Below are 25,244 nucleotides of genomic sequence, written 5' to 3' on the forward strand. Positions count from 1 at the left end.
ATCTAGTGGGCGTCAGCTTGTTTGCTAATCTGTGTTCTATAAAAAATGGTTTATAAATCGCGCGCGCATACACCGGCATCGTTCGGTTAAATATTTACGACGCATCCGAGTCTCTTGTTCTAAACTGGAGCTTAGATCTCGTGATATTTCGGTGTCGGTGTCAAAGCTACAGTGCTCTAAAAATGTCTGCACTGAAGCGGGGGCACGATGAGACGGAGTGGGCAGGGGGAGTTAGCAAGAGATAGCTAGGGCGCGGGGCGTGGGGCGCGGGGCATCGGCGCCTACGCACTGCCCGCCGCACCTTGCCGCCCGCCTTACACCAGTCAGCAGCTGTGGCTCGTGTTGGCTGAACCATCAGATAGGGCCATCCTCTTTTTTCTTGCCGTAGGTGAGTTCTGGCAACTTGTACTAACCTAAAACGACGATTTTAAGATTGTTAAGTGTAATAATGGTTAAGTGAAGTGATATATCAATGTCGGGATGTAATGGAATGCTGTGATGCATCGTCGCGCCTTATAGTGAATGTGAGAACTTTAATCGTGACGTTCGTGTACTGGAGACATTTTAGGATATCAGTGAAGTTACAAGGATGTTTATGATAATTGGCGTAATAAATGCATTCCTTGAAAAATTATTTCTGTACCTACAAAGTTTTTTATAGACACGGTGAAGTAAAATATAGCTGATGCTTAATAACCGTCACCAATCATTTATACGCATTAAAGAAAACTTACATAGAAATTGATTAATCATTTATAGTTTTTTTTACTATTTTAACTGTTGACGCAATTAATGTTTAAGATTTTGTTATTTATTGTGTTTTAAAATCGACGAATATGCTTTTTATTCATATAATATTATTTTAATGATATTCTATTATAAACACAAATGATATTGAAACATATCAATCCTATTAAACTTTATTTAAAAGAATTGTAAATAATAAAAGCCATAAAACATAATACCGAAAATAAAAAAAAAAAATACTGAATATAAAAATATTCCTGTCTGCGGTTGACTGGTAGATAATGCCATATGGTGTTATATCCGTCATTTACACTTTTTTTATGTATTAAAATTTAATAAACAATATATTTCGTTGCATATTGCGTATGTCCATCAGGTGTTACATCCGAAACTCGAGTAATCCAAGTCGCGACCGTGCCACCAAATTAGGTTACGGCGACATGCGAGCCATCCTATTTCAGGCGCGCGCGCACTGCCCGACAACAACCGATCTTTGCCGAGTACACCCGAATCTAATTGTGGAATTTTCATTTCCCAGCAAACTTTTATGACAGGGAAACTATTTCCTCATAACGCGTAATAAATTTAAATTTAATTTCTTAATTTAATGCGTACCAAATAAAATTATTTTGAATTTGTCACGTTCAATGGATTACATTCCAATACATAGAAAGCAAAATGGTTTTTCCAGTATCGAATATCTATAGCTTACATTCAGGTATCTGGCAGTTATCCAAATAGTTTCAAGTAACAGGTTTGTTGCCATTAAAGACGGCCAAATACGTATTTTTATGTTGCTACGAAAATCGAACGGTTATAGCGTATTTATTACAACTTTGTTGTAAATTTTATCAAATATACAAATATTCTTTAAAATCAAAATTTTTAATTTTTCGAAAATTCTTCACTCTATCTAATAAGCATGTATAAATATCTGGCATATAAATATTTTTGATATATGATATTACACTAAAATATCTCAGTATTTATTTAATTTATTAATTATCTCACAACAACTTAAACATATATACATAAAAAAATCTGAAAAACAATTTACATTTGTTTTACACATCTCTGCACTAAATTTCCTTCCAATCTGTTCCACCATTTAAGCAATATTAAGTAGCGAACATTAAACCGGCCTAAATATGTATACTTGGAGTATACTCGTATTTAGGCTATATATATATATATATATATATATTATATATATATATATATATATATATATATATAGAAATCCTTAAATATATATACGTTGAGTTCTTTATGCCTGTACAAATTATTATAAAAAGGGTATAACAAACCGAAAGTCAAAGTATTTATGGAATATAACCACTTTTCCATGATAGGTCGAAAGTTGGAATATGAAAAAATCTTTCCTATACTCGTAAACCGTAATCCGTGGTTGCAATTAGAATTGAAAGTTCAAAAATCGCTTCCATATTTTAACCTATATTCCAAGGAAATGTTTAAATTGTTTGTTTCATATTTCTACCTATATTTCATGGAGAAACTGTTCTATTCCAGAAATAGACGAATAATTATGTTTTACGCCCATATACTTTGATATATATTAATATATATTATTGTGTGATAATAATCAAATATGTGTTATATTTTAAATAAAGTATCTGGACTAAATAAAGTATCGTCTTAGATAAAAAAATTACAAACATTAGCTCGTAGCTATATAATTGTAATATTTTGTCGCATTAAATTTCAATAGTGTGTTAAAATAAGCGTCAACAATGCAATTGTTTAAACTTAAGTAAAAGACGCCAGTACAATAACGAAAGTTCCAAATAAAATGAATATTACACATATAATAACAACCTACGTCGTCAGTAATCTTACCGTCATCTTACAGATATCCAACAGTGGAATGTTATTAGATTGTTAAGGATTCAAGACGTGTTTAGTAAATGAATTAATATTTTATCCATTATTCACAGGACACCTAGACCAACACAAACACAATGGCGGATGATGAAGTAAGGTAAGACACCGTCTGATGGCATTAACGATTTATTTGAATTAATTTCAGTACAATACCGTCGCTCTACCTCTACTTCGGGGGATTGTTCTGATTTCCCCAAAGCCTTATCTTGACCTAAAGGGTCACAAATTTATACATATTTTGACGTGTTTTGATATTTTTATTTTTCACTACATTGATGAGAAAATATAATAAATCAATTTTTTTTAAAAAACGCACTAGTCATTAAAGTCGTAAATTTTGCTTTTTATTTTAAAGTTATTCAAATACCAATAAAATATCACTTTTAACCCTAACTGCCTGCCAAGTGTAGCAACTACTGGTAACCCCCCCCCCCCCATTCCTTTTGGGGAAGGCCTATGTTCAGCAGTGGATGAAAGTAGCCATTTAGTATTATATTAATATAAAGAACAGACAGAGGCTTTTATTTCGGAACTAGAATGAAATTAATATTTTTCTTTTATAATTTTTACACTATTTTATTAATAACAATTTTATTTCAATCAGTCCGACAAATGAAAAAGTTCATAATTTTTGAAGTTAGTATAAAAACTTGAAAACAAAAGATACTATTAAGTGAATAACAGAGATCGGAACTTAAATTGATTAATAAAAGATCGATTCCAGTTCCGACCTCTTTTATAATACCATACCTACTTGTAAACCAGATTCAAACTTATGATCACTGATGTCGTTTTAAAAGTTTATAAATTTCGTTTTGTTTATAAAAGTATTCTATTATTTTGTGACAGTATTCTCACAAAAGTAACTAAGTAGCAAGTGAAACAAAACTTTTTTTTTGTTGATGGATTATAATGGAATGGTAATCCCACCTGCGCTAACAATATACACTGGCGAGGCACCAGTGACAGGTGATAGATGAGAATGAAAAGGTAGACCGATTAGCCCACCGTGATGAATACAACAGGAATTGAGTACGATAATTTCTAGGTGGGACCAAGTGAAGGTCGACCTAACAGGGTATATTACTAGCAATGGGATTTGTAGACTGCATTACTAACAATTCCTTCCCTCCAACAAAATTTATTCTTTTTTTTTTTTCAAAAGTTCTTTATTTATCATAAGTGATTATAAATATAATAAATTTCAGTGTACGTAAGCCTAGAATTTACAATCAGCCATAAATCGTTTGGCGAGTAATATACACTCCTTGAAACATTTAAAATAGAGATACAAGTATCTATAATTCTACACAACATAAAAACTTACATTGCATGATGTAACTTATTAATTATAATCATAAAATAAACACAAAATGCACATATTTGTAATTTATGCATTATAACAAAACTTATTAAACTTATGAAGTCATACAAAAAATTTGAAGTTATATGTAATGTGGAAGTACTAGTATATAGATAGAATGTGGGTGTAGGGAATGTGGGTGTAGAGGATGCGTGTGAGAAATGTGTGTGAGAGAAAATGAGTGTCTGTAAGAAGATACAATTTAAATTGATCCACAAAGTGTATGAAAATTAGTGGGTTTTGTCGTACTCAAAATTCGAATGAATGACCACTCAGGTTATTTGAGTTAATTTTATTGACAATGTGATGACATATCAGTTTAATATTTTCTAATTTATATTTTTGTTTTGTTTTCTGTTTCATTGTATGCTACCTCTACACTTTATATCGACGGTGCTGCTATCTGGTGATCTTTATTGGTGCCTCCGTACAACAATCCAGTATTGATTGTATCTCCTCGAGACTCAGGTAAATGTTGTAACTAACATGCATATGGTACTTACACAAAGTAAACAAGTACAATTTCGAAGAACATTCAATACTACTTTTGTTACTATAGCGATAAAGTCTACTTTAAAAGACAATAAAAAATCTATACAAAAAATTGCAAATATTTTAACATGAAATTTTTGTTACAGCCGTATTTTATATAAATATTTTCATATTTATTTGTCGTGAGTTAGTAAGTTGTAATGTCCATGTAAATTGGACGCTTACCTATATGTAAAACGCTATATGTACCTATGCAATGTGTTAAAAATAAATATTCCACGTGATAATACACTGTAGACTCCCACAATTCACCAGTATTTAACAGTAAACATAGTGTATAACATATATTTATTAACACACTTTTGTACTTGATATAAAAGTAATGCCCTTGCTTTATTGTTCAATTTGACGGTACACTGACATTTGAGTTTATTAAATTAATAATGTTACTTAATTACATATACTTTACAAGATATACCTATTTAAATAATGATTATTATTTGAAACAATTGAATATAGAATTTAAAATAAGAATATTAATAGAGATCTTATGAATATTTGTAGTTTGTACTGTTTATTGAATGATTTGTGAGCAATGACATTATACTCAGAATTACTAGTAATGCACTTGCACTCACATTACATGCCCCCAAGCACTGTGATAACAATACAAACATAATATAAAGTCTATATTGTTTTATCCCATCGAAGTCCAATGATTCATTTCATTGACAGATATTTAAATAAAAAACAAAAATTTTAAAAACTATACGATTATTGTCTCCAGGAAATGAATGCAATGGGCTTCATATGTATAACAAATTATATTTTATGTTAATCAATTATAAATGGCTAGGGAAGTAATTAAAAAATCTATATAAATAATATAATTGTTCTATGTATAACAATATAACTGTACAGAGATTCGTAAATAATGTAACATTTGAATTAAAACATTTGTATTTTCTGTAACTAACTGCAAAACACCAACAATAAATCAATGTTCTATTCTTGTTCGTGCGATATTTTTATTTTTACGAGCTATTTACCTTCTCGTAAATATTAAAATTAAGCATTTTACGATCGTAACATTCATGAGTTTCATCAGATATAAAAATATCTCACGAAAAAATCTGTAACATAATTAAGTGTACACATAATATTTTTATGAACAAATTATAACCATTGTTTTCTTTTTTTTTATTTCAGAAAAAACGTCTCGAGGAGGTAAAGTAATGGCGGTCGACTACCACACTACATACACAAAATTACTTCACATTAAGATTTTAGTTATATGGAAAAGGCAGTCTCTTTGCATATATGAATTTTTACATTATATACCTAATCCAAATAATATTTACATCAGAATTCTATAGTCAATAATCTATTTTATATTATACCGTTTTTATTTTAATGTTCCCATTGCACGTTATCATAAAAAATGAAATGGTAATATGTGTAGCTTTGATTACTGTAGTTCGCTTCAATACACAATTTTTTTCCGTATACTGTTATCACAAAAAGTAACGGATATTTAACTAATGTATAAAAAATATTTTTTAATAATGATTCTAGATTTTATTCACTATTTATAACATATTCAGAATTAGGAAATTAGGCACATTATTACCATACTTTTGACTGTCTTTAGGCGAAGAAGGCCAAACAGGCCGAAATCGACCGCAAGCGCGCTGAGGTGCGCAAGCGCATGGAAGAAGCTTCCAAGGCCAAGAAGGCAAAGAAGGGTTTCATGACACCTGAGAGGAAGAAGAAACTTAGGGTAAATATTTTTTTTAAACGTATGTCCATTCAAATATATGTATATATATAATTATAGACAGAAACTGGACATCATTTTATGTTTATTTATATCAGATATTTTTTGCGGAAGAAAATTGTATTAGTAACTGTTACATATTACGAGTATTTCTGTTTATTTAAAATCTACCTATAGTACATGTTTTCTATACATGATTAATAGATATATGGAAATACTATCTGTGTCCCGGGTTTTACCCATTTGAATCAGTACATAAAATATATTATGACCTAAATTAGGAGATAACCTATCCTTGTACCAAATTTTATTTAAATGCGATCAGTAGTTTTTGCATAAAACAGTCATAAACATCCATTCATCTGTCATAACAAACTTTTACATTTATAATATCAAATGGATTACCTTTTATTGGAGCTTCTTGGTCCTTATTTGTATCCTCCTTAACAGTTGTTGCTACGTAAAAAAGCCGCCGAGGAATTGAAGAAGGAGCAAGAGCGCAAAGCGGCCGAGAGGAGGCGCATCATTGAGGAGAGGTGTGGTAAACCTAAGAACATTGACGATGCAAACGAAGGTGACTATCATTCCTCACGATAACGTTGATCTATGACCAATTGTGTATTTATTTATAAGTAATTTACACCATTGCCAAAATATTTTAATATAAGCACTCAATAAGTCAACAAAAATTTTTTGTCATACACATTACACCACATTAGGTTACAGATGATCATCGTTCAATGGTGACCCATGTAATGTATGTTGTATCAAATTATAGATTCTCTTAAGAGGATTTCCAAAGAATACTACGACCGCATCGTTCAACTTGAAGACCAAAAGTACGATCTGGAATACATCGTTAAAAGGAAAGATATGGAGGTAGTGAGACGAGCTGCTCTGGATCGGCTCTCTTTTGGCGAACTTACCAAACTTACTTAACTTCACTTTCATTTTAACGTTACTTGTGATATGAAAAGTGCCGTCTTGTCTCTCCTTCGGCTGTTTGACATAACAGAGTATTAGCTAGACTGGTGTGTCGGGCCCTCAGCTTCGGTCCATTTATCTATTCTAATGCGTTTCTCTTCCTCTTCAACCCAGTTATAAGACGTTATATTTTTCTGCAAATACTTACTACCTTCTATTTTTCTGATAAATTTCCTCTTGAGACTCACATTATAACAAATTGTCCGTGGATCGTCGATACCGCTGGTCGCACCTAAATTCAAGTAAGATGGTGTGTGTAGTGCGCGCGAGTAACTATTGGTTGTTTGTAGCGGCTCTCACGAGCATCATTACCGGTTACCATCAGCGAATCATCAAGCTTGAAGAGGAGAAGTATGATCACGAGATGGAGGTGGCCCGCAAAGGGCTCGAGGTCTGATCTGGTTTGGGCGCAACGCAATCTTTACACGCTCTACGTTTGAGTAGTTTATGCCGTTAATGTGACTAGAAAAATAATTATCTGTTTTCACAAATGAACCATAATGATAAATTTGCGAAGCTGGAAACCAAATATACCTACATCCTTAACCGTGTGGATAACAAATAAATTTTATAAGCGCTAAAATAACAAGATCGTAGTGGCGATTCCGAAGCTGCTAATTTGATTATGTAGATATTATCATCGATTTTTGAGTCAATAACAACATAGACTATGACGCAGTAATAGCCTATCTATGATCCCACCTATATAGTTGTAATCATATAGCTTCGCTTACGCTTGTACTCCTCGAGTGGAGAGGTCCCTATCTCGCGTGCCTACACTACGACACCTACACGTCTGCGGAGCGGCTGCCGACGTGCTGCCAGTCTCTTACCAATCCTTAAAGTCTGATTGTTTTTCTTTAGCGGAACTGCAGACGATATGTCAAATGTACTGGCACAGACTATACAACCTTGAGGGGGATAAATATGAGCTAGAACGAGCGATCCAAATTAGGAAAATGGAGGTAAACAGCATAATTAGGATTGGGAATGCATATGAGTTGATACTGATTTAGTTATTACAACATGACATGATAGTTGTACGGCTCACCGCACACATGCACACGTCGCCCCCGTCGACAGACGCAGGTCACCCACACAATGCCCATGCTCATTCTGCTGGCTCAATAATCTGTCTTTCCTTTTTCTATAGCATTGCTCAAGAGAATAATACAGGAGTATTATGACCGCATGTATGTGTGTGAGGGCCAGAAGTGGGATTTGGAACATGAAGTCAGGAAAAGAGATTATGAGGTATTGACCAATACTTTATAACCATTGTGAATATCACAATCATCGATAACGTAACAACGTGCGCGTGTGTAAATTCGTGTTTATATATATTGATAATGCTTTGTCAGTTTTCGGTTGTTTGTTGTTGAATTGTAAATAACGGTAAAGGGAAGGTCGGTAGTGATGTACATGTAGAGCGGGTGTGTGCGTGATGTAGAACGCGCCGCGGATCGGGGCGAGAGCGTTAGTGGAAGCGGGCGCAGAGCCGAGCGCGGCGCGTACGGCTGCGGTGCAAAATCGATCGGCGCATCATCCAACATGGAGCTTACACCATTAACTACACTAACTACAGTAACCGCGATCGCCATTGGCGTAACAGTAACCACACTGCACTCACCACTGATGCGGGCAGCTTCGCCACGACATGCATGCCCGCGTAACTCTCACCCGCGTCATCATTATCATTGCTATCTTGCTAGCACTACGCCCTCTGTGCTTGTCTCATTCATTATATCACTCTCCAAGGTATCATTGATATCATCAAGAGACATGTTTTCATTTCCATTGTCAATTGTCTATGTCTAATTAGTGTGTTGTTTTCATTATATTTATTTGCTAAAGCTTTATATGCCTGCTGCATGTCTCTAAAAATCCTAACCAAAAGGAGCTTTAAATTCCCGGTTAATATTTTCACTCCTAAAATAGTATGGCACTTTAATAAAATTAAATCGTGTGTTTAAGCAGTAATAATCGAGAGCACCGTCGCTGCATACGCCAGTGTTACGCTTCATGTGTGGTGGCAAGCTTAGTGGCCTTACTGAATTTTCTCTTTTATTATAACATTATTTAGTTGCCGTTGAAGTGTAAATGGAACGTTGGACTGGTTCCTTTATTGGCACACGCAAGTGCATAGTGTAAGTGAAACTTCTTGTTCCAAATCTCCAACTATTCATGTATGTGCCGTTATTTCGCGCGAAATGTTTGCGTGTTCGGTTGTTGAGAGCCCCATGATACCTTTTGTAATTCCCGATGTGATTTAGTTGGACACTGAGTGTTTCAATTGAAAGTGCCATGCTCTGGTCGTGTTGCCCACCCTCTCCCTATCGAGTCCGAGCCCGCGTCGTCCTCGGTCGCTCGGTTTTTATCTGCACCTACTATTCGGGACACGGAGTGGTATATACTATGCTCACTTGCGAGTCCAAAGACACTACAACACAATATTATATATACCGATCATACTACCTTTACATATGCAAGTCTGGATCGATTTTGCACCGTCACTCCATAATACTTACACACTTTCGCAACGTCCGTACTCTCTCTGTTCATACAATGTACGTCTTTAAAACCGATGAATGTGGAGACGTACATTTTTAATTTGATTAAAATTGCACATCAGTACAGCGCTCAATATATTACAACTTCGATTACTGGACTTGAGAACATGGAAACACATGAATACTATTCACATACAATTCTGTCAGCGTCGAAGAAGTATAATATTGTTGGCGCTGGTTTGTTTTGCACCATGTAAAATATCTTGCACATAAATGTTATTGATTTTATTAAGGAAACAGGAGCTGCAGACGACCAGCTACCAAAATCGAGGCACGGTAGATTTTGTGCACGAATTTATAAGTAGTCGTTATGGAATTGTGATTAGAGATCGTTGGAGATGTATATTTATAGGTAAAGAGCACAGGTTAAAGATATATAGGCAACAAGTGCTAGGCCACGGGACTGACATTTGCGGAGTATTCTCAGTATGTATTCACATACTGCAGAGAGTTATAACTGAACATCTGCTCGCAAATAACACCGCCTAATCTTCACCCAGCTCTATATCTTGTTCTGTGCTTTTCTCGAATTAATATTTACCATTATATGTTCTAAAGACTGTTACAATTTTACATTTTGCTCTACTGATTGTGCTTTCTTTTACAGATCTTTTGGAGTTTTAAGCTTTCAATGTTTTCTGACTTCTTTTCGTGAATTGCATGAAGTTTTTTGGTATCTTTCTGGTATTTTAAAGTAATATCTTACTTGTCTGTACCTATAGCAAGTAGTGAAGTTACATGGCAGAATTTTAAATTTTACTAAAGTAATTATGAGCTATTAGAAATTGACTGACGTATTATATTATACTCTAATGGCTACAATTACAATAAATATTGATTGCATTAGTATTATATAGATATAGTTTTAGGACAGACATGTGAAATAATTACTGTTATTGTTATTTTCTTCTATACATTCATAAACGTTCTATAACATAACTTTCATAGCTGTTTAATTGGTCATAAAATACATCTAAAATCATTTACTTTTTAAATATAGAAATTTCTGAATAAAATTTTTCTTTTCTACCATTTATATTCTTTTATAAAAACATTAAATGTTTGTACTTTTTTCATTCTACTCGTATTTCATTTTTTAATTTGTCAACATTGTGTATAATAATAATTATATTTTGGTAGATCGCTGACCTGAACTCTCAAGTCAATGACCTCAGAGGCAAATTGTAAGTATTTTATTAATCATGTTAAATTTTAATTTATTTTTTTCCGAATTACGTAAGCTATTTAAATATAGAGGATTTTGGAAATGAAGAAATACGTTATTTTCTAAAAATACTTCTAGATTATATTTACCATAGTCTAGGTGCAAGCAACGATTAAAATGCATTGATTATAGATATTATTTTAAAACACGAACACATAGTTTTGCGGCCTTTATTATTGAAGTGGTTTTTAACCACGACTTTATCCACGTGACCGGGTTATGTTTATTGACCAGTATAAAAAATAGGCCGCCCCGAAGACCGCCATAAGGAACAGTCCTGAGCCACATGCATCCATTGACTCCTTGCAATGCTTTTGAGGTCGTCACTCTATCTAGTGGGATCGTCCTAAACTGGATTTGTCCGTATTGGATTGCTACTCAATGTCTAGCTACTATGTCCAGCAGTGGACGGATAATGGCTGAAATAATGATAATGATAAAAAGTAACCTATGTCTTTTTCAACTATATAAAGTACTGGTATAAACTTTATAATGATTGATTACGTTATTAAAGCGGTAAGATGTAATAAACAAACAGATTCACTTTCACATTTGTAATATTAATAAGAACTATTAAGGATACATATTCAAGCGTATTTAAGAAAATATAATAAATTTATAAATAATAAATTATAAGTTCATTATAAAAGACTTCGAAGACTTCGAAATAAATGACTTCACTATAATACATATAATGAAGTCCACAATATATGGAATGAATTGTAACAAAAAAAAAAATATCAATATATTTTCTTCTTGCATTGTTCTAAAAATTCTCATTCCAAGCACAACATTGCATTTTTGTTGTAAAAAGCAAACCAAGTGGGCAGGATGTGACTGTGAATACAATTATATCCAGTATAATGACATGCCCAAGTCTGAGAGCGGTCGAGGACTCCGCTACAACACTCCACTTCACTCCCTTTGTTGTACGCAGAGATCATGCCATTTACAATACGAATGGGTATATTACTTGGATGAAATATTATATAAATCTGCTATAAATTAAAAATCAGGTAGTCAGTTTATTATATATTAGCTGTCCGCCCCAGCTTCGCTCGGGTATATCTTTTGCAATTCTTAATATGATTAGTTGGAGACTGATGGTAGATAGATTTTTTGATAATAATATACGTTGTAATATCAGCAAGTAACGCTGATAATGTAGCTTTCTATAGATGAAAAAAAATTAAAAAGTCGGTTGAGTAGTTTTTAAGTTTATACATTCCAATCAAACAAATCTTTTCTTTTTATAATATTAGTACAGGTTAGTTTAGGCAATACTTTATGTATGTACTTAAATATCTAATAATAATGTTGTTATTTTAATAGAACCCCAAATATCTAAAGTCAAGCGTAACTTCTTCACATAACTAATTCAACATCTGTATTTTGAGCGTTGTATCAATTTCTCAAACGCATGTTCATTATGGGACATTCAGTATTATAATATGAAATTCCATTCGCCTTCTTATCGATAACACAATTTGAATTTAATATGCTAAGGGATAGAAATGGAAATTTAATCTTAAAGACAAGAAACAGTATTCGTATTTACATAGATAACTGGTAAATACTGATTATCTATGCAATGTTGAATCATTTGTTTCTCCTTACTTTAAGGTTTAAGCATTGTAAGACTAAAACATTGTAATCGATATTCAAATTTGATTGTGTTTTAAATTACGAACTACATTTAAATTAAGAACTGTTCTATATAAATATTTAAATTCATATTTCTTTTGTTAATGCAGCGTTAAACCCACACTAAAGAAGGTGTCCAAATATGAGAACAAATTTGCCAAACTTCAAAAGAAGGCCGCCGAATTCAACTTCCGTAATCAATTGAAGGTTGTCAAAAAGAAGGAATTCACCCTCGAAGAAGAGGACAAAGAGGTAATTAAATGTCATCATAAAATTACCATTTCGATGTTACTACTTAAATACAGGGCGATTAAGTTTGTTTTCTAGAGTAATAAATAAATGTCCTGACTTTTAAAGGATTGATTATAACTATTAAAAGATATCACTAGTGCCGAGATTTGATGGTGATATGGTGCTGTAGGAGCTTTTCGATGGTGTCTGAAAAGTGAAGAAACAGTTCCACAATAACGTTGTAACAGAAATAACATTATTTACAAAATTGAACAAAATTAATCATATACCCACACATACATATTGAATTTCAATGACAGTATATATTCTAATAACTATCCTGATTTTCTAATGAAACCTAACTTTATGTAACAGAAATAATAATTAATTTTATAAAATTTTGTTACAATTTTGGTTGGTTCGATTCCACCTCTCTTTATCTAATGGTTGACTAATAATTCTTCATTACACTATTGACTTGTAATACAAAAAATTATGCGTCCCAAGAATCTTGTTAGGTAGAATAAAAACCTACAATCATCTATTACTCATGTTCCAACAGGCCAAGAAAGCGGAGAAAGCTGATTGGGCTATCGGGAAGAAGTAGATAATGTACAACAAAAATCTTGAAAATCTTTACAAATTCCCATTACCATTAATTTTCGATGGTTTAATTTTAATGCTCTTTAATTTTTAAATAAATTTTATTTTCTATTTCCACCAAACACTTGTATTATCAATTATAATATAGTATCCAACCGATTAAATAGTATGAGGTGAGAAAATGTTTGGATGCGCTCCATGCTTCACCCGTAGTTGCTGTGATCAATTTGAGGTCCCGCAGCCCCAAGCCAGCTTACGTTTCGTATTATTTATTTAAATGCCATTTTCTTCAGAATTCAAAATCTCCTGCTAAGCTTCGCTAATCCTGTGTTCATGAATTTTGATGAGCCAGGATATTTCAGAAAGTGCTAATATTGTTTTTCTTTTTTAATGAACCTACATCCTGCCAGCATAACGACTAACACTTAATTGATTCTTTTAAAATAATCGCTGTAATTATAGAACGATGAGAGATAAATCTGAGTTTATTGAAAAACTCCGTGACTTTTTAATATTTTATAGTACATACATAATAAATTGTATTGAAAACAATAATGACACTGAAGTATATTAATTAATAGAGACTACAGTATGGGGTTCCTCAAAAAGGGTTATAAGGTTTCTTCAGGGTCGGCACCGCGCACATGACACCCCTGGTGTTGCAGGCGTCCATAGGCTACAATAACCGTTTATCATCAGACGGGCTGTATGCCTGTGCCACATTTGTGGTATAAAAAAAAATAACAAATAACATGAGATCTAACTATTTCTATCTAACTTATCCAATTAACATATCAAAATACAAAAACAGTATTCAACTACAATTCTGACAAAAAATATTTAGCCAATTTACATGTTCCTTTATTTTGTTATAACATTTAGCGTAATATATTTAGATATATCGCCAAAGCATTTATAACAAATTGTGATGCGATATTCCACAGGGTGGTGCCGGGGGAAAGGTAAATAGAAAATAAATTGCAATGTACAAAGAGGTTTTCTATAGAAATCTCACACTTGCACAGCTTGAAAACAATCCATTCTTAGAATGGAATTGGCTGTAATTGCCTAGTTTGATTATTCTAGGTTTGCAACCATGCCAATTTCTTTTAGACATTATTTAAGATTGGCATTAGATCAGCCTTGCACATTCTACTGAAGATATTACTACTGTAAATCTGCTTCTGTGTGTCACCCAGACGCCAATTAGGGCGGTGTATTATATACACTTATGTATATAATTTGAATATTTTATAGGTTGCAACACGATCCGCTTCGAGTTTTGATAGTAAAGTTTTCGTAGGCACTTTTAAAGTGTTTTATTCGCTTCGACGTGTGATCTGCTTTCAATGATTTCAATATCATTATTGCATACCTGATTTCACATTGTACTGCGTGTTATAAATAGTTTGAGATCTTGGCAAGTGTTATTGATTATATTTCACTAAATATTTGCATTAATATATTAATATATTGAACATTAACAAATATGGATACCTTGTAGTAGTACAATGTGAAATTATTTTTCTTCGATATACTTTCACTTTATTGTATATTCAAGGAAACAAATGGCGTAATGATCGCATACATTATGCGACCTTGAACGCGTAAGGTTTTGATATAAACGCATCGACTTTTAGTATTTTACACAAAATTGTGTAAATTTTATTACACACTCATTTGTTTTGAAAAACATTCAAACGAAAAATAGAAAGCTTTTAATTTATCGATCAATAAAAGCATGATATAAATATTATTACTTTTAATTTTAATGCGGTTTAGATATATTACGTTAATTAGATTTATCCCTTAATGGTAGATATTTTATAGAGGCATTTGTTTCCTTGTTATATTGAAAATAATATAGAACACTCGCGTACATATGTATATATTGTAAATTGTACAGGCTTACTTCCACATTATCTGAACACATATAAGCGTGCCTCTACGCGTGTCTTCACAAGTTACCTCTTACGTGATCGACTTTTACTATATACTCCGATATCATTTTTTATATCGCACAGTAATAAGATAAACCAGAGAAATCAAATATTCATATTTTGAGGAAAAAAAAAAACATTTTATGAAGTTATAAATATGTTACAACTATAAATATAGTAAATATGCTACTTGCATATAATTAGCATTTTAAGAGAGAATTATAATAATGGATCTGAATATTTCTTACAAACAAAAAATGAGATGAAAAATGACAAAAAGTTTACAAGTTCCAATATTAATTGGATGTACCATATAGCATATATATGAGTATGAGAGATCTTTTTTTTTTGACACATTCTCGTAATTCTTTGGGAAATTTTACTAATGGTACACTATTCTAAAAAGATTTGATTTTGATTTCATTAAGTTTAAATAGACAATATGATATCGGAGTACAGTTTATGCAATTCAACGGAAAAAAATATAAGACTTTGAAATTAACATATTTATTCTATATTTACAGAAAAAGCCAGACTGGTCCAAGGGCAAACCGGGAGATCAAAAGGTAAAAGAGGAAGAGGTTGAGGCATGAAGTGTTTCCCCATCATAAAATATTATTAAGACCTGTCATGAACATCCAATCAATGTGATAAACCCATCCTGTATGTGGCTAGTTTCATCAATATGGTCCTACAATCTCCACCCGTATGTGCCAGTGGCAAATTCCTTCAGTAATTATATATATATTGTCCAATAAAAAAAAAAACATGTCTACCATTTCGTATATGTTTAAACATTTTTTATAATTATTTATTTATTAAATAATGTTTTTGTAAGATACGTATAATAAAATTAATTTTCTGTATTAAAAAAATATGTGTTGTTGTGATGTCATTTTTGTGTACCCTTACCTTATTTATTCTCAACGTTCCTTTGTTCCTTACCTGTCGTTAATTTTATCAGTAGAATTTTAAAATTAAATTAAATTGTTTTCTTTTCTATACGTCTCCTCGAAATACGTGTGTCCCTGTGTCCCATTTAAATATTTAACTTTTTAGACTTTGGCCTTTAAAAGATTTCAGCATAAAATTGTGATTTCCTAACGGAGTGTAGGTAATATCTGGTGGTTAGCAATATATTAAAACAAGAATATCTTTGTAATATATTCACGTAGACAAATCATATATCATAATTTACATTTAGATTGCTAGGAAATAAGAATTTCTACATGCAAAACGAGATAGAAATTCGTTCCAGGAAAGATTTGTTTTCTTTAATATTCAAATATTAGCTAAAACTGTGTACTTGTGATTATTTAACTGATGGTGTATATTTTCAATTCACTTCAAAAAAGGAAAAGGTTTTTAATTCGGTTGCATTTTTTTATGTTTGTTACTATATATATATAGGTACATACTTTCAGATTGATCCTTATAGAAATTTTATCAAATTTAGTTTTTAAATTAAAACTACATTGATCACGATTGAAATTAGTGCTTTTCAATCGACTTCAAAAAGAAGACGGTTCTTTATTCGGTTGTTTTTTTTGTGGAACAAAAATCTAAATTATTCATATTAATTTTCAAGATTTTATAAAAAAATGTTTAGAGACATTTTTATAAATTAACAACAAATAAAATAAATATATATACATATTATTTAGCCATTTAATAATTATTGAGGAACAAATACGTCTTAACCTGATTGTACTAGTGTAGCATTTAATGTAGTACTCGTAAATTATTTTTGGGAAGATTGATTAGTTTTTTTTTTTAAAATTTAATTATATTAATTTTCAAGATTTTATAAAAAAATGTTTAGGGACATTTTTATAAATTAACAATGAATAAAATAAATATATATACATATCTTTTAGCCATTTAATAATTAGTAACTTTACATATTTTAAATAAATAAAATCCTATACGTAATAACACTAAAATTCATTCATAATCGTTTTGTAATTTTATTTCAACAAATTAAGTAACACTTAAGTATTATCTGCCAATTTTAAAATTAAATATAGATAATAAATTATAGATCATATAATTATTTTGTTAGAATCTGGAAATTAAAATTAATAATATTTCGAATCCATTTAACATGAATTAGTGCGGGTTCGATCCCCGTACAATTCGTGAATATTTACAAATAATTTGAGATATTACCCCCCTAAATAAATAAAAGCTGCTATACGGACAAAATTAATATAGAAACAAAACAGAAAATGAACCGTATTGAGGGCATAAAAATAAGTATCAAAATCGGTTAAGAAATAATAAAGAGGCCACGTAATAAACACGCAATTATTCAATAAAGTATAATTATTCAATTGACTTAACTAAATACGTACATTCTTTACTAACATTATTTATGATACACATAAAACAAATTTATTTCGGACTAATCATAAAAAGTTGAAGTGTTAAATATATGTTTAGAAAGTCTTACTACAAGAGGGTGTCCAATATTTTGTATAAAAAAAGTATTGGTTTCTTTAACAAACGCAAGCAAGTCTTATTGGAAAACAAAATGTATTACTTTAAGTAATATATTTTAATCTAATAATCCATGGATTTGGAACATAAAAACACAATGAAACGTTATTACTTATTTATTTATAAGAATTTCCAAATGAATTAATCATTTGGAAAAGTAATAGCTTTTATTTACAATTATAAAATATTTGACAAGCCAAAATACTATTCATATTATAGGAAAGTGCATTTGATTACGCACTTTACATTATAAAGATAATTTTTTTTGCAATATAAATCAATTAATCAATGTTTAATCACTGAATTGTGTATGTAATTAATGTGTGTGTAATTAACTGTTTAGATAAGTAGTGATTTAAATTATTTTTGTTGTAAGGTCTTTTATGATCAAAATAAATATATATGTATTTATTAACCACTGTCGTCTATAGATGAGCAAATATAGAGATAGAGATCACAACATTCTCTTTTAAGAACACAAAATTCTTATTAGGTAGATAAATTATAATTTTAGCAAATAATAAAAAAAAAGTTACTTTTATCTCTGACGTTATCATAAAATTTTCTGAAAACAAAACAAGATCATCCGGTGAGTATATTAAAGTAATCCTTATTTATAGCTTAAAACAAGCTGGTTCTAATCTAATTTAAATTTAAAACAAAGTGAATTTTTGTTACTCGCTTTTTTTTACTTACCAGTCATAAGCTTTAACTACTAATGTATACAGTAAGATTTTTTTTTATAAAATCATAATTGCTGTTAATCATGGCTTTACACAAAATTATTGCTTCAAAATTAACTTCATTATCTGCGACGAGTGAACAGCATTGTTACATTTTAGGAGTTACAAATTGATTTTAACAATTCATAAGTAACATCATCATGCGTTTATTGCTCGTATTAATAATTAATTAGGGCAAATTAAATGATTCGTATTAACGAAGCTTTAATATTTGTAATATTAAATGGAAATACATGTATACACAGTTGCGAGAACATATCTGAATAAACTTATATAAAATCCGTATGGTTGAAAATATCTAATTAATTCCTATACGAAGAAAAAGGTTTAATTTTAAAATTACGTTATATTAATTTTTAATTTAAATATTGTGAACATTTCGTGTTGTTTTTAAGATTGTTTAACTTAAATTTGTAATATTATATAAAAATAGATGTCAATTTATGTACATTTATAATGAAGAATAATTTTACAGAGTTTTATTTCATTGTTATTTATATTTATTATTCAATCAGAGTTGTTTACGAGCTCTTTTAAATCGTCATTTATTATGATTTTACTGCTAATTTCAGAATGTTGTTATCTGATAAATAAGAGAGATCTGTAAGAACTTCACCAGTTCGTCTTTTAAAAAAAGTTATACAGTATTTCCGTTTAAAATATTACAATTATTTTAACTTTAAAAGCTTAAATATGCTCTTACTCACATTGCAACCGTGCAAGACACATATATTTGATAAGCAATCGAGATAAATAATATAACTTGACCTAATATTATAGGATGCTGGAACAGCCGAAGGTGCTCCGGCAGATGGTGCACCTCCTGCAGAGGGCGCTCCAGCGGCACCAGCAGAGAGCGCACCAGCGGCACCAGCAGAGGGCGCCCCTGCGGCTCCGGCAGAGGGTGCCCCAGCGGCACCGGCAGAGGGCGCTCCAGCGGCACCAGCGGAGGGCGCCCCAGCAGCACCAGCAGAAGGTGCCCCAGCTGCACCAGCAGAGGGCGCTCCAGCAGCACCTCCCGCTGAGGGAGCGGCACCTCCAGCCGAAGGAGCACCTGCGCCGGCTCCGGCTGCTCCTCCCACAGAAGGTGCGATCTTATCATCAGAGCTTTAAAATACTTCACTGATTATAAAGTTGTGTATAATATATTTTTGTCTTACCGTTTACTGTCGTTAAGTAGCTTATTTGCATGCTGGTATCGAGGTGAGATACAGCAGTGAAAGAGTTACGTTTAGCAGACATTATGCCATATCACGCATGTCACAGTTGCATTTTTACTGTCATATTTTACTCACGAAACCAGCAAAAATTTTTAGATAGTAACATATAATGCGAAATATCTATCTAGGTACTAAGTCATATCGAATATGATTTAATAAACCAAACACATATTGAGCTGATATTTAACAACTCCACAATATGTATTCAAACCATTCATACCAATAGTTAGCAGGTACCACAGCTCATAACTTTTGCATATCGCGCTTTGCTGATCCATGTAACATAAAGATCTCGGTATACAGTATTATTAAGTTAAGAATGGATAAGTCCAATAAAAATGTTGTTAGGTGCCCCAGCGCCTGCGCCTGCGCCGCCAGCGGAAGGCGCTCCAGCGGCAGCACCCGCTCCCGCTGCACCTGAAGGTAACACATTATTTGGTTTAATATTATTAACAGTTACAAATAAATAACAAGGAAAGTAACGGTAAATAACACAAGTTCAAGAGAATGGATATTAAAACAAATATAATGAAATTATAAAAATTAAAACACATTATTTTAAAAACATGCTCGGGACTTGACGCTATTAAAACATCTTTGCAGATCAATAGTACCTATATATCTGTTTCTTTATTCTTTATTGGATTTTTGTGTAAACAACGCGAAAATTTAAAATTAACTATGAAAATACAAGTTCAGGAGGATGAAAATTAAAACAAATATAATGAAATAATAAAATTGAAACCTTGTTCAAAGCTGTTATGTCAGCATGCTGATAGTATACTAATCTTCACCTATAACAATGAATGCCATATTTCCAGTAGTGGGAATGTAAATAGATTAAAATATTAATTGTAAACTGTAAGGACCCTCAATTAAGAGAAATTGGAACGCATGTCTACTTTTCATTCTTAAATCTCACATTTTAGGAGCTCCAACACCAGACGCAACAGCGGCGCCTGCACCACCTCCTGCTGAAGGTACCGTAGCTAATATAATTTTTCTTAATATTTTTGCGTTGTATTAATTTTTTTAAGTTATTGCATAATTTCTCTCTGCTATTTCTATGCCTATTATTGTTATAAAAACATAGACTGATATCATGTACTCAGTATTTTCAATTTCTAAAATTGTTTGTATATTTTAAATTACCGCGTACTACAATTTTTGAAACCTTTGCCTGCATTGGCAACCACTTGGTGATGGTTGATGGAATGATATAAAAAATAATAAAACCAATTCTTTGTTTGAATGCTAGATTCATCGGGATGGCTCTTAGATATTTGATAAAAAAATATATATATCCAAAATTTTTAAAAGTTTTAATATGTATTTACTAATATAATTCTTGTCAAAACAGCGCCAGCACCAGCGCCGGCGCCAGAACCTGCGCCCGCGCCTGCCCCGGAGCCAGCAGCGCCGGCAGCGCCACCACCAGTTGAAGGTCTACAACTTTTTATATTTATACTTTAATAACATATACGAATAGAGGAGAAGGGATTGCAGTTCGTATTTTTTTTTCTGGATGATAATGGAATGGTAACCTCGCCCGCGCTAACGGTATACGCTGATTGGGCACCGATGAGAGGTGATAGGTGATAGGTGAGAATGAAAAGGCAGGTCAGTTAGCCCATCGTGATAAATAAAATTGGGATTTAGCACGATATTTTTCAGAAGGGACCACGTAAAGGTCGACCTGACAGAGTATAATGCTAGCAATGGAACTGGTAGTCCGCATTACTAACAGTCCCTTCCCACCCTGTTAGTGCTTATTGTCAGCAACATAGTGTGGGTCGACCTTCACATTTTCCACTGGAAACCACCATGATTAATTCTTAATGAATTTAACACGATGGGCCTAAGATGGACCGATGGCACATGATAGTTGAAAATGAAACTGACCTATTTTCAACTAAGGTACAATAGGCGGTCTTATCAATAGGGCAATCTCTTACAGACTAATGAATTGAATGATGATAAAACATGAATGTGAATTCACATTCATGTCATCATAACAACTACACAAATTAAATATCATAAATGATATACATTTTTTTACAGCATCTGCATAATTCAACTTCATCGTGGTTAGAAGAAGAAATCACATTGCCGCCTCGCTCTGGACATTTGCTCAACTGATTTTTTACATTTCCTTATTAATTAGTTCATTATACTATTATGTAAATTTTGTATTATCATCTTATAATAAATATTATTATTAATAATAAATAATTTGTTTTATAAATAATGCTGGTTGGTACAAATAAAAGAGAAATAGAATGAAATTGATTAAGACTATTATCGTTGTTTGACCTATCGTTTAAATTTTCTATCATTTCTATATTATTATAATAATAAAGAATAAACAGACTTCCTTATTATATATAACACTAATTGTATCAGAAATCATTATTAGATAAATTTAATTGAGAAAGCGACAAGGAAGTATATAAGAGCTCCACGGACTAATTACAAAACATTAGGTACAAACAGAGGTGACAATTAGCGAAAAGTTGTTTATCCCAACTAAATTTCTTGTAAATTAGGCTGAGTCAGGGTCGAGACATGCCATACGACCCCTCGACCCTAATACCTTAGCCTCTATTATTTGAATAGAATTCTCAGTAGTTGCCCAAACTCTTTGAGTAAATGACCCTTCTACGTTGCCCTCAAAACAATGGATCTAGCGCTCATGAATGGGCAAGTACAAGACGTTTGATATATTATTACTTACATGATATCCCTAAGCACGTATTGGAGTTAACTGTAATGCCCAGAATAAGCAACTGAATTTAGTATTCATAGCTTACGATAAGTTAGTATATACACAGTGGATGTGTTCTCATAAATATTAACAAAGAGATATACAAAAAGAAGGTTCAAATTTCCGACTGAAATCTCCGGAGTAGAATGACCTTAATAATTATCTCCCATTCGCTTTATCTTCAACCTTATGGCGGTAATTAATGGGCTACATTAAGTTTAATTAAAATAGACTTTCTGTTATATTATACCTAATCCCAACTTTAAACATTTTTGGTTGGAAAACTTTTTACGTCTCAAAGGAAAAATGTACAAATTTCGAGATAACAAAACCAACAAGTCTACAATACATACAACAACTAAATGTAAACTAAAAATTTCATTTCAAATCTCAGAATAACTGAATGAATGGTATGAATAGGGTGTACTGATCAAGACAGAATTTTTTTAGTACATCACAGTCATATTTCTTTCGTCAAACAGCTATTATAATACTAGCGGTTTGGTTTGACCTTTTAAAACTGTAAAATTACTAAGTACGAAGACATAACACCTTAGTGCTCGTAAATTGCATGACATTAAAATGACTAAAAACATCATTGCTTTTCGGAAATTCATGGGTTACTGACTCATATTCTCAACATGTCATGTGGTACCGATATAGAATAGGTCATCCCTTCCATTCCCGTAGGTGTCGTACTCGTAAGTGGCGACTAAAGGAACTTAATGGTCGAAGAATGGGTGGCAACGTTCTTCTCAAAACATCTCTAAAGCCTAATTGCGGTTGCCAACCTTGCGCTTGTCAAGCGTGGCAATTACTGGCAAAACTTCTATTGATTGGAAGACAGTTCAGCAGTGGACGGTTAAGAAGCTTGATGACATGATATGAGCACTCTCAACATGAAGGCGATTAACTTATTTGCTATTCCAAGTTTTTTTTAGCAATTTAGAATGACAAACACGCTGACGACTCACCTTATAACATGTGGTAACCGTCACCTATAAACATGAACGTACCATGGACATAATAGAGTACAAATATACTATGTCACCAACGATAGCCTTCATGCGTCGCCAGTCCGGAGGACTAAGGTGTTTTTTTTTTAATGGATGGTAATGAAATAGTAACCCCGCTTGCGCTATCGGTATACGCTGGCGGGCTACTAGTGAGGGATGGTAGGTGAAGATGAAAGCAGGTCAGTTGGCCCATAGTGATGAATTCATACAATAACAATCAAGATGGTTTCCAGGGGAAATTGCGTGGAGGTCGATCTGATAAGGTATATTGTTAGCAATGGGGCCTCTAGTCCCATTACTAACAATCACTTTCCCCCCGGACTAAGGTATTATACCTCTATACACCGTAATTTCATTGTCATATCTCACTCTTTAAACCGAAACACAGTCATCCAAACACAACTCTATCACGGCAGAAACACGAGTGGGACAGAGGTACCCAAGCAAACGGCTTTTGTACAAAGTCTCCCTCTCTCTTAGTTATACAAAAAAAAAAAACGTTTATACTTGATGACAAATTGAATTTCCATTCAACCATGCTTAATTTTGTTTATCGATTCGATACCTACAAATGAATGCAATTGAGATGAGAACGCTTTGGGCACACTATTCTACAAAATAAATATTTGAACACGTGTTACGCCGTTTACCTGAATTGTTCAGTGCTGGTTTCAATTACAGCTTGTTATATATACATCTGGATGTTTCAAGTTCGTATCGCGCGTTATATGGAGAATCGTAAAATATTTATGTCCCATACCCAACGACAAATTGGGGAGGATCATGCCCATTCATCTGTATGAAAAGGAATAATAAAAAAATATCGTGTCTTTTTCATAGGTGTTTATTTTGTTTATCTATCACAGATTAATAAAGTCTAGATAGAGTATATCACTACAAATGCTTTGACAAAAATAATGAAGAAAAATTGTGATTAAAAATTATATTAATCTTCTGACTGTTGATTTTTATCACATAAACCGTCATCTTATTTATCAATCCTTCTAATATAAATGTAAAAGTGTGTAAAGATGTTTGGATATTTGTTACACAATGACGCTTAAACGGCTGAATATATTGAATAAAATTTTGCACGAAAATAATTTAAATATAGGATACATTTTATGTAATTCACACGAGCAAAGCCGCGTGATAAAGAAAGTAATATAATACTTCTAGACTTTCAGGTACTCAAGACAAACCAAGATTAGTATATTATAGAATTTTATACTAGTCGTTGAAGAAAAGGTTTGTATAAGAACAACGTTTGGAAGGAAAGGAACAATAACACAACAACAACAACAATGCAACAAACACAACAACAACACAATAACTATAACCACATTGCTAACAATATATGAATGAATGAATGAGTATACTTTATTTGCATTATACAATATAGAAAATAAGCAAGGCAATTTACAAACTCAACGATACAATTATATAAGTACAGTAAGGCGATCTTATTGCTGAGAGCAATCTTTTCAAGACAACCTTATACCTTATCAGTTCGATCTCCATACG

The 25,244-nt window shown here is 32.3% G+C and overlaps 2 protein-coding genes across 19 annotated transcripts; both read left to right on the top strand.

The window, feature by feature from the left end:
* The first annotated feature begins 239 nt into the window (after window positions 1-239).
* LOC113509125 (troponin I) lies at window positions 240-16,353 on the top strand. 18 transcript variants are annotated; one of them, XM_031907396.2, is made up of 10 exons: window positions 240-388; window positions 2,703-2,741; window positions 5,714-5,731; window positions 6,156-6,284; window positions 6,732-6,855; window positions 7,556-7,656; window positions 10,976-11,019; window positions 12,815-12,956; window positions 14,483-14,500; window positions 16,003-16,353. In XM_031907396.2, exons 2-10 carry the CDS (start codon window positions 2,727-2,729, stop codon window positions 16,069-16,071), a joined length of 660 nt encoding a protein of 219 aa, XP_031763256.1. In that variant the 5' UTR covers window positions 240-388; window positions 2,703-2,726; the 3' UTR covers window positions 16,072-16,353. The 18 variants fall into 18 exon arrangements, with proteins under 18 accessions (XP_031763256.1, XP_031763257.1, XP_031763255.1 ...); XM_031907397.2 differs by lacking the exon at window positions 7,556-7,656 and adding an exon at window positions 8,130-8,230; XM_031907395.2 differs by lacking the exon at window positions 7,556-7,656 and adding an exon at window positions 8,419-8,519.
* Window positions 16,354-18,725: 2,372 nt separating this feature from the next.
* LOC113509127 (PAX-interacting protein 1-like) lies at window positions 18,726-22,166 on the top strand. Its single transcript, XM_031907403.2, has 5 exons — window positions 18,726-19,807; window positions 20,289-20,363; window positions 20,870-20,920; window positions 21,301-21,384; window positions 22,002-22,166. Exons 1-5 carry the CDS (start codon window positions 19,502-19,504, stop codon window positions 22,077-22,079), a joined length of 594 nt encoding a protein of 197 aa, XP_031763263.2. The 5' UTR covers window positions 18,726-19,501; the 3' UTR covers window positions 22,080-22,166.
* The last annotated feature ends 3,078 nt before the right edge of the window (window positions 22,167-25,244 follow it).

The sequence above is a fragment of the Galleria mellonella genome, unplaced genomic scaffold (genome assembly GCF_026898425.1).
Source record: "Galleria mellonella isolate WM207_F2 unplaced genomic scaffold, CSIRO_AGI_GalMel_v1 utg96, whole genome shotgun sequence".
Classification (NCBI taxonomy): domain Eukaryota; kingdom Metazoa; phylum Arthropoda; class Insecta; order Lepidoptera; family Pyralidae; genus Galleria; species Galleria mellonella.

Bases quoted from the DNA above. Each gene is read 5' to 3' on its own strand.
- LOC113509127 (XM_031907403.2), top strand. From the start codon at position 19,502: ATGCTGGAACAGCCGAAGGTGCTCCGGCAGATGGTGCACCTCCTGCAG. The intron at 20,921-21,300 runs GTACCGTAGCTA...TTGTCAAAACAG, and splicing joins TGCACCACCTCCTGCTGAAG to CGCCAGCACCAGCGCCGGCG. The intron at 21,385-22,001 runs GTCTACAACTTT...ATTTTTTTACAG, and splicing joins AGCGCCACCACCAGTTGAAG to CATCTGCATAATTCAACTTC.
- LOC113509125 (XM_031907396.2), top strand. The intron at 6,856-7,555 runs GTGACTATCATT...GGTTGTTTGTAG, and splicing joins CATTGACGATGCAAACGAAG to CGGCTCTCACGAGCATCATT. The intron at 7,657-10,975 runs GTCTGATCTGGT...ATATTTTGGTAG, and splicing joins TGGCCCGCAAAGGGCTCGAG to ATCGCTGACCTGAACTCTCA.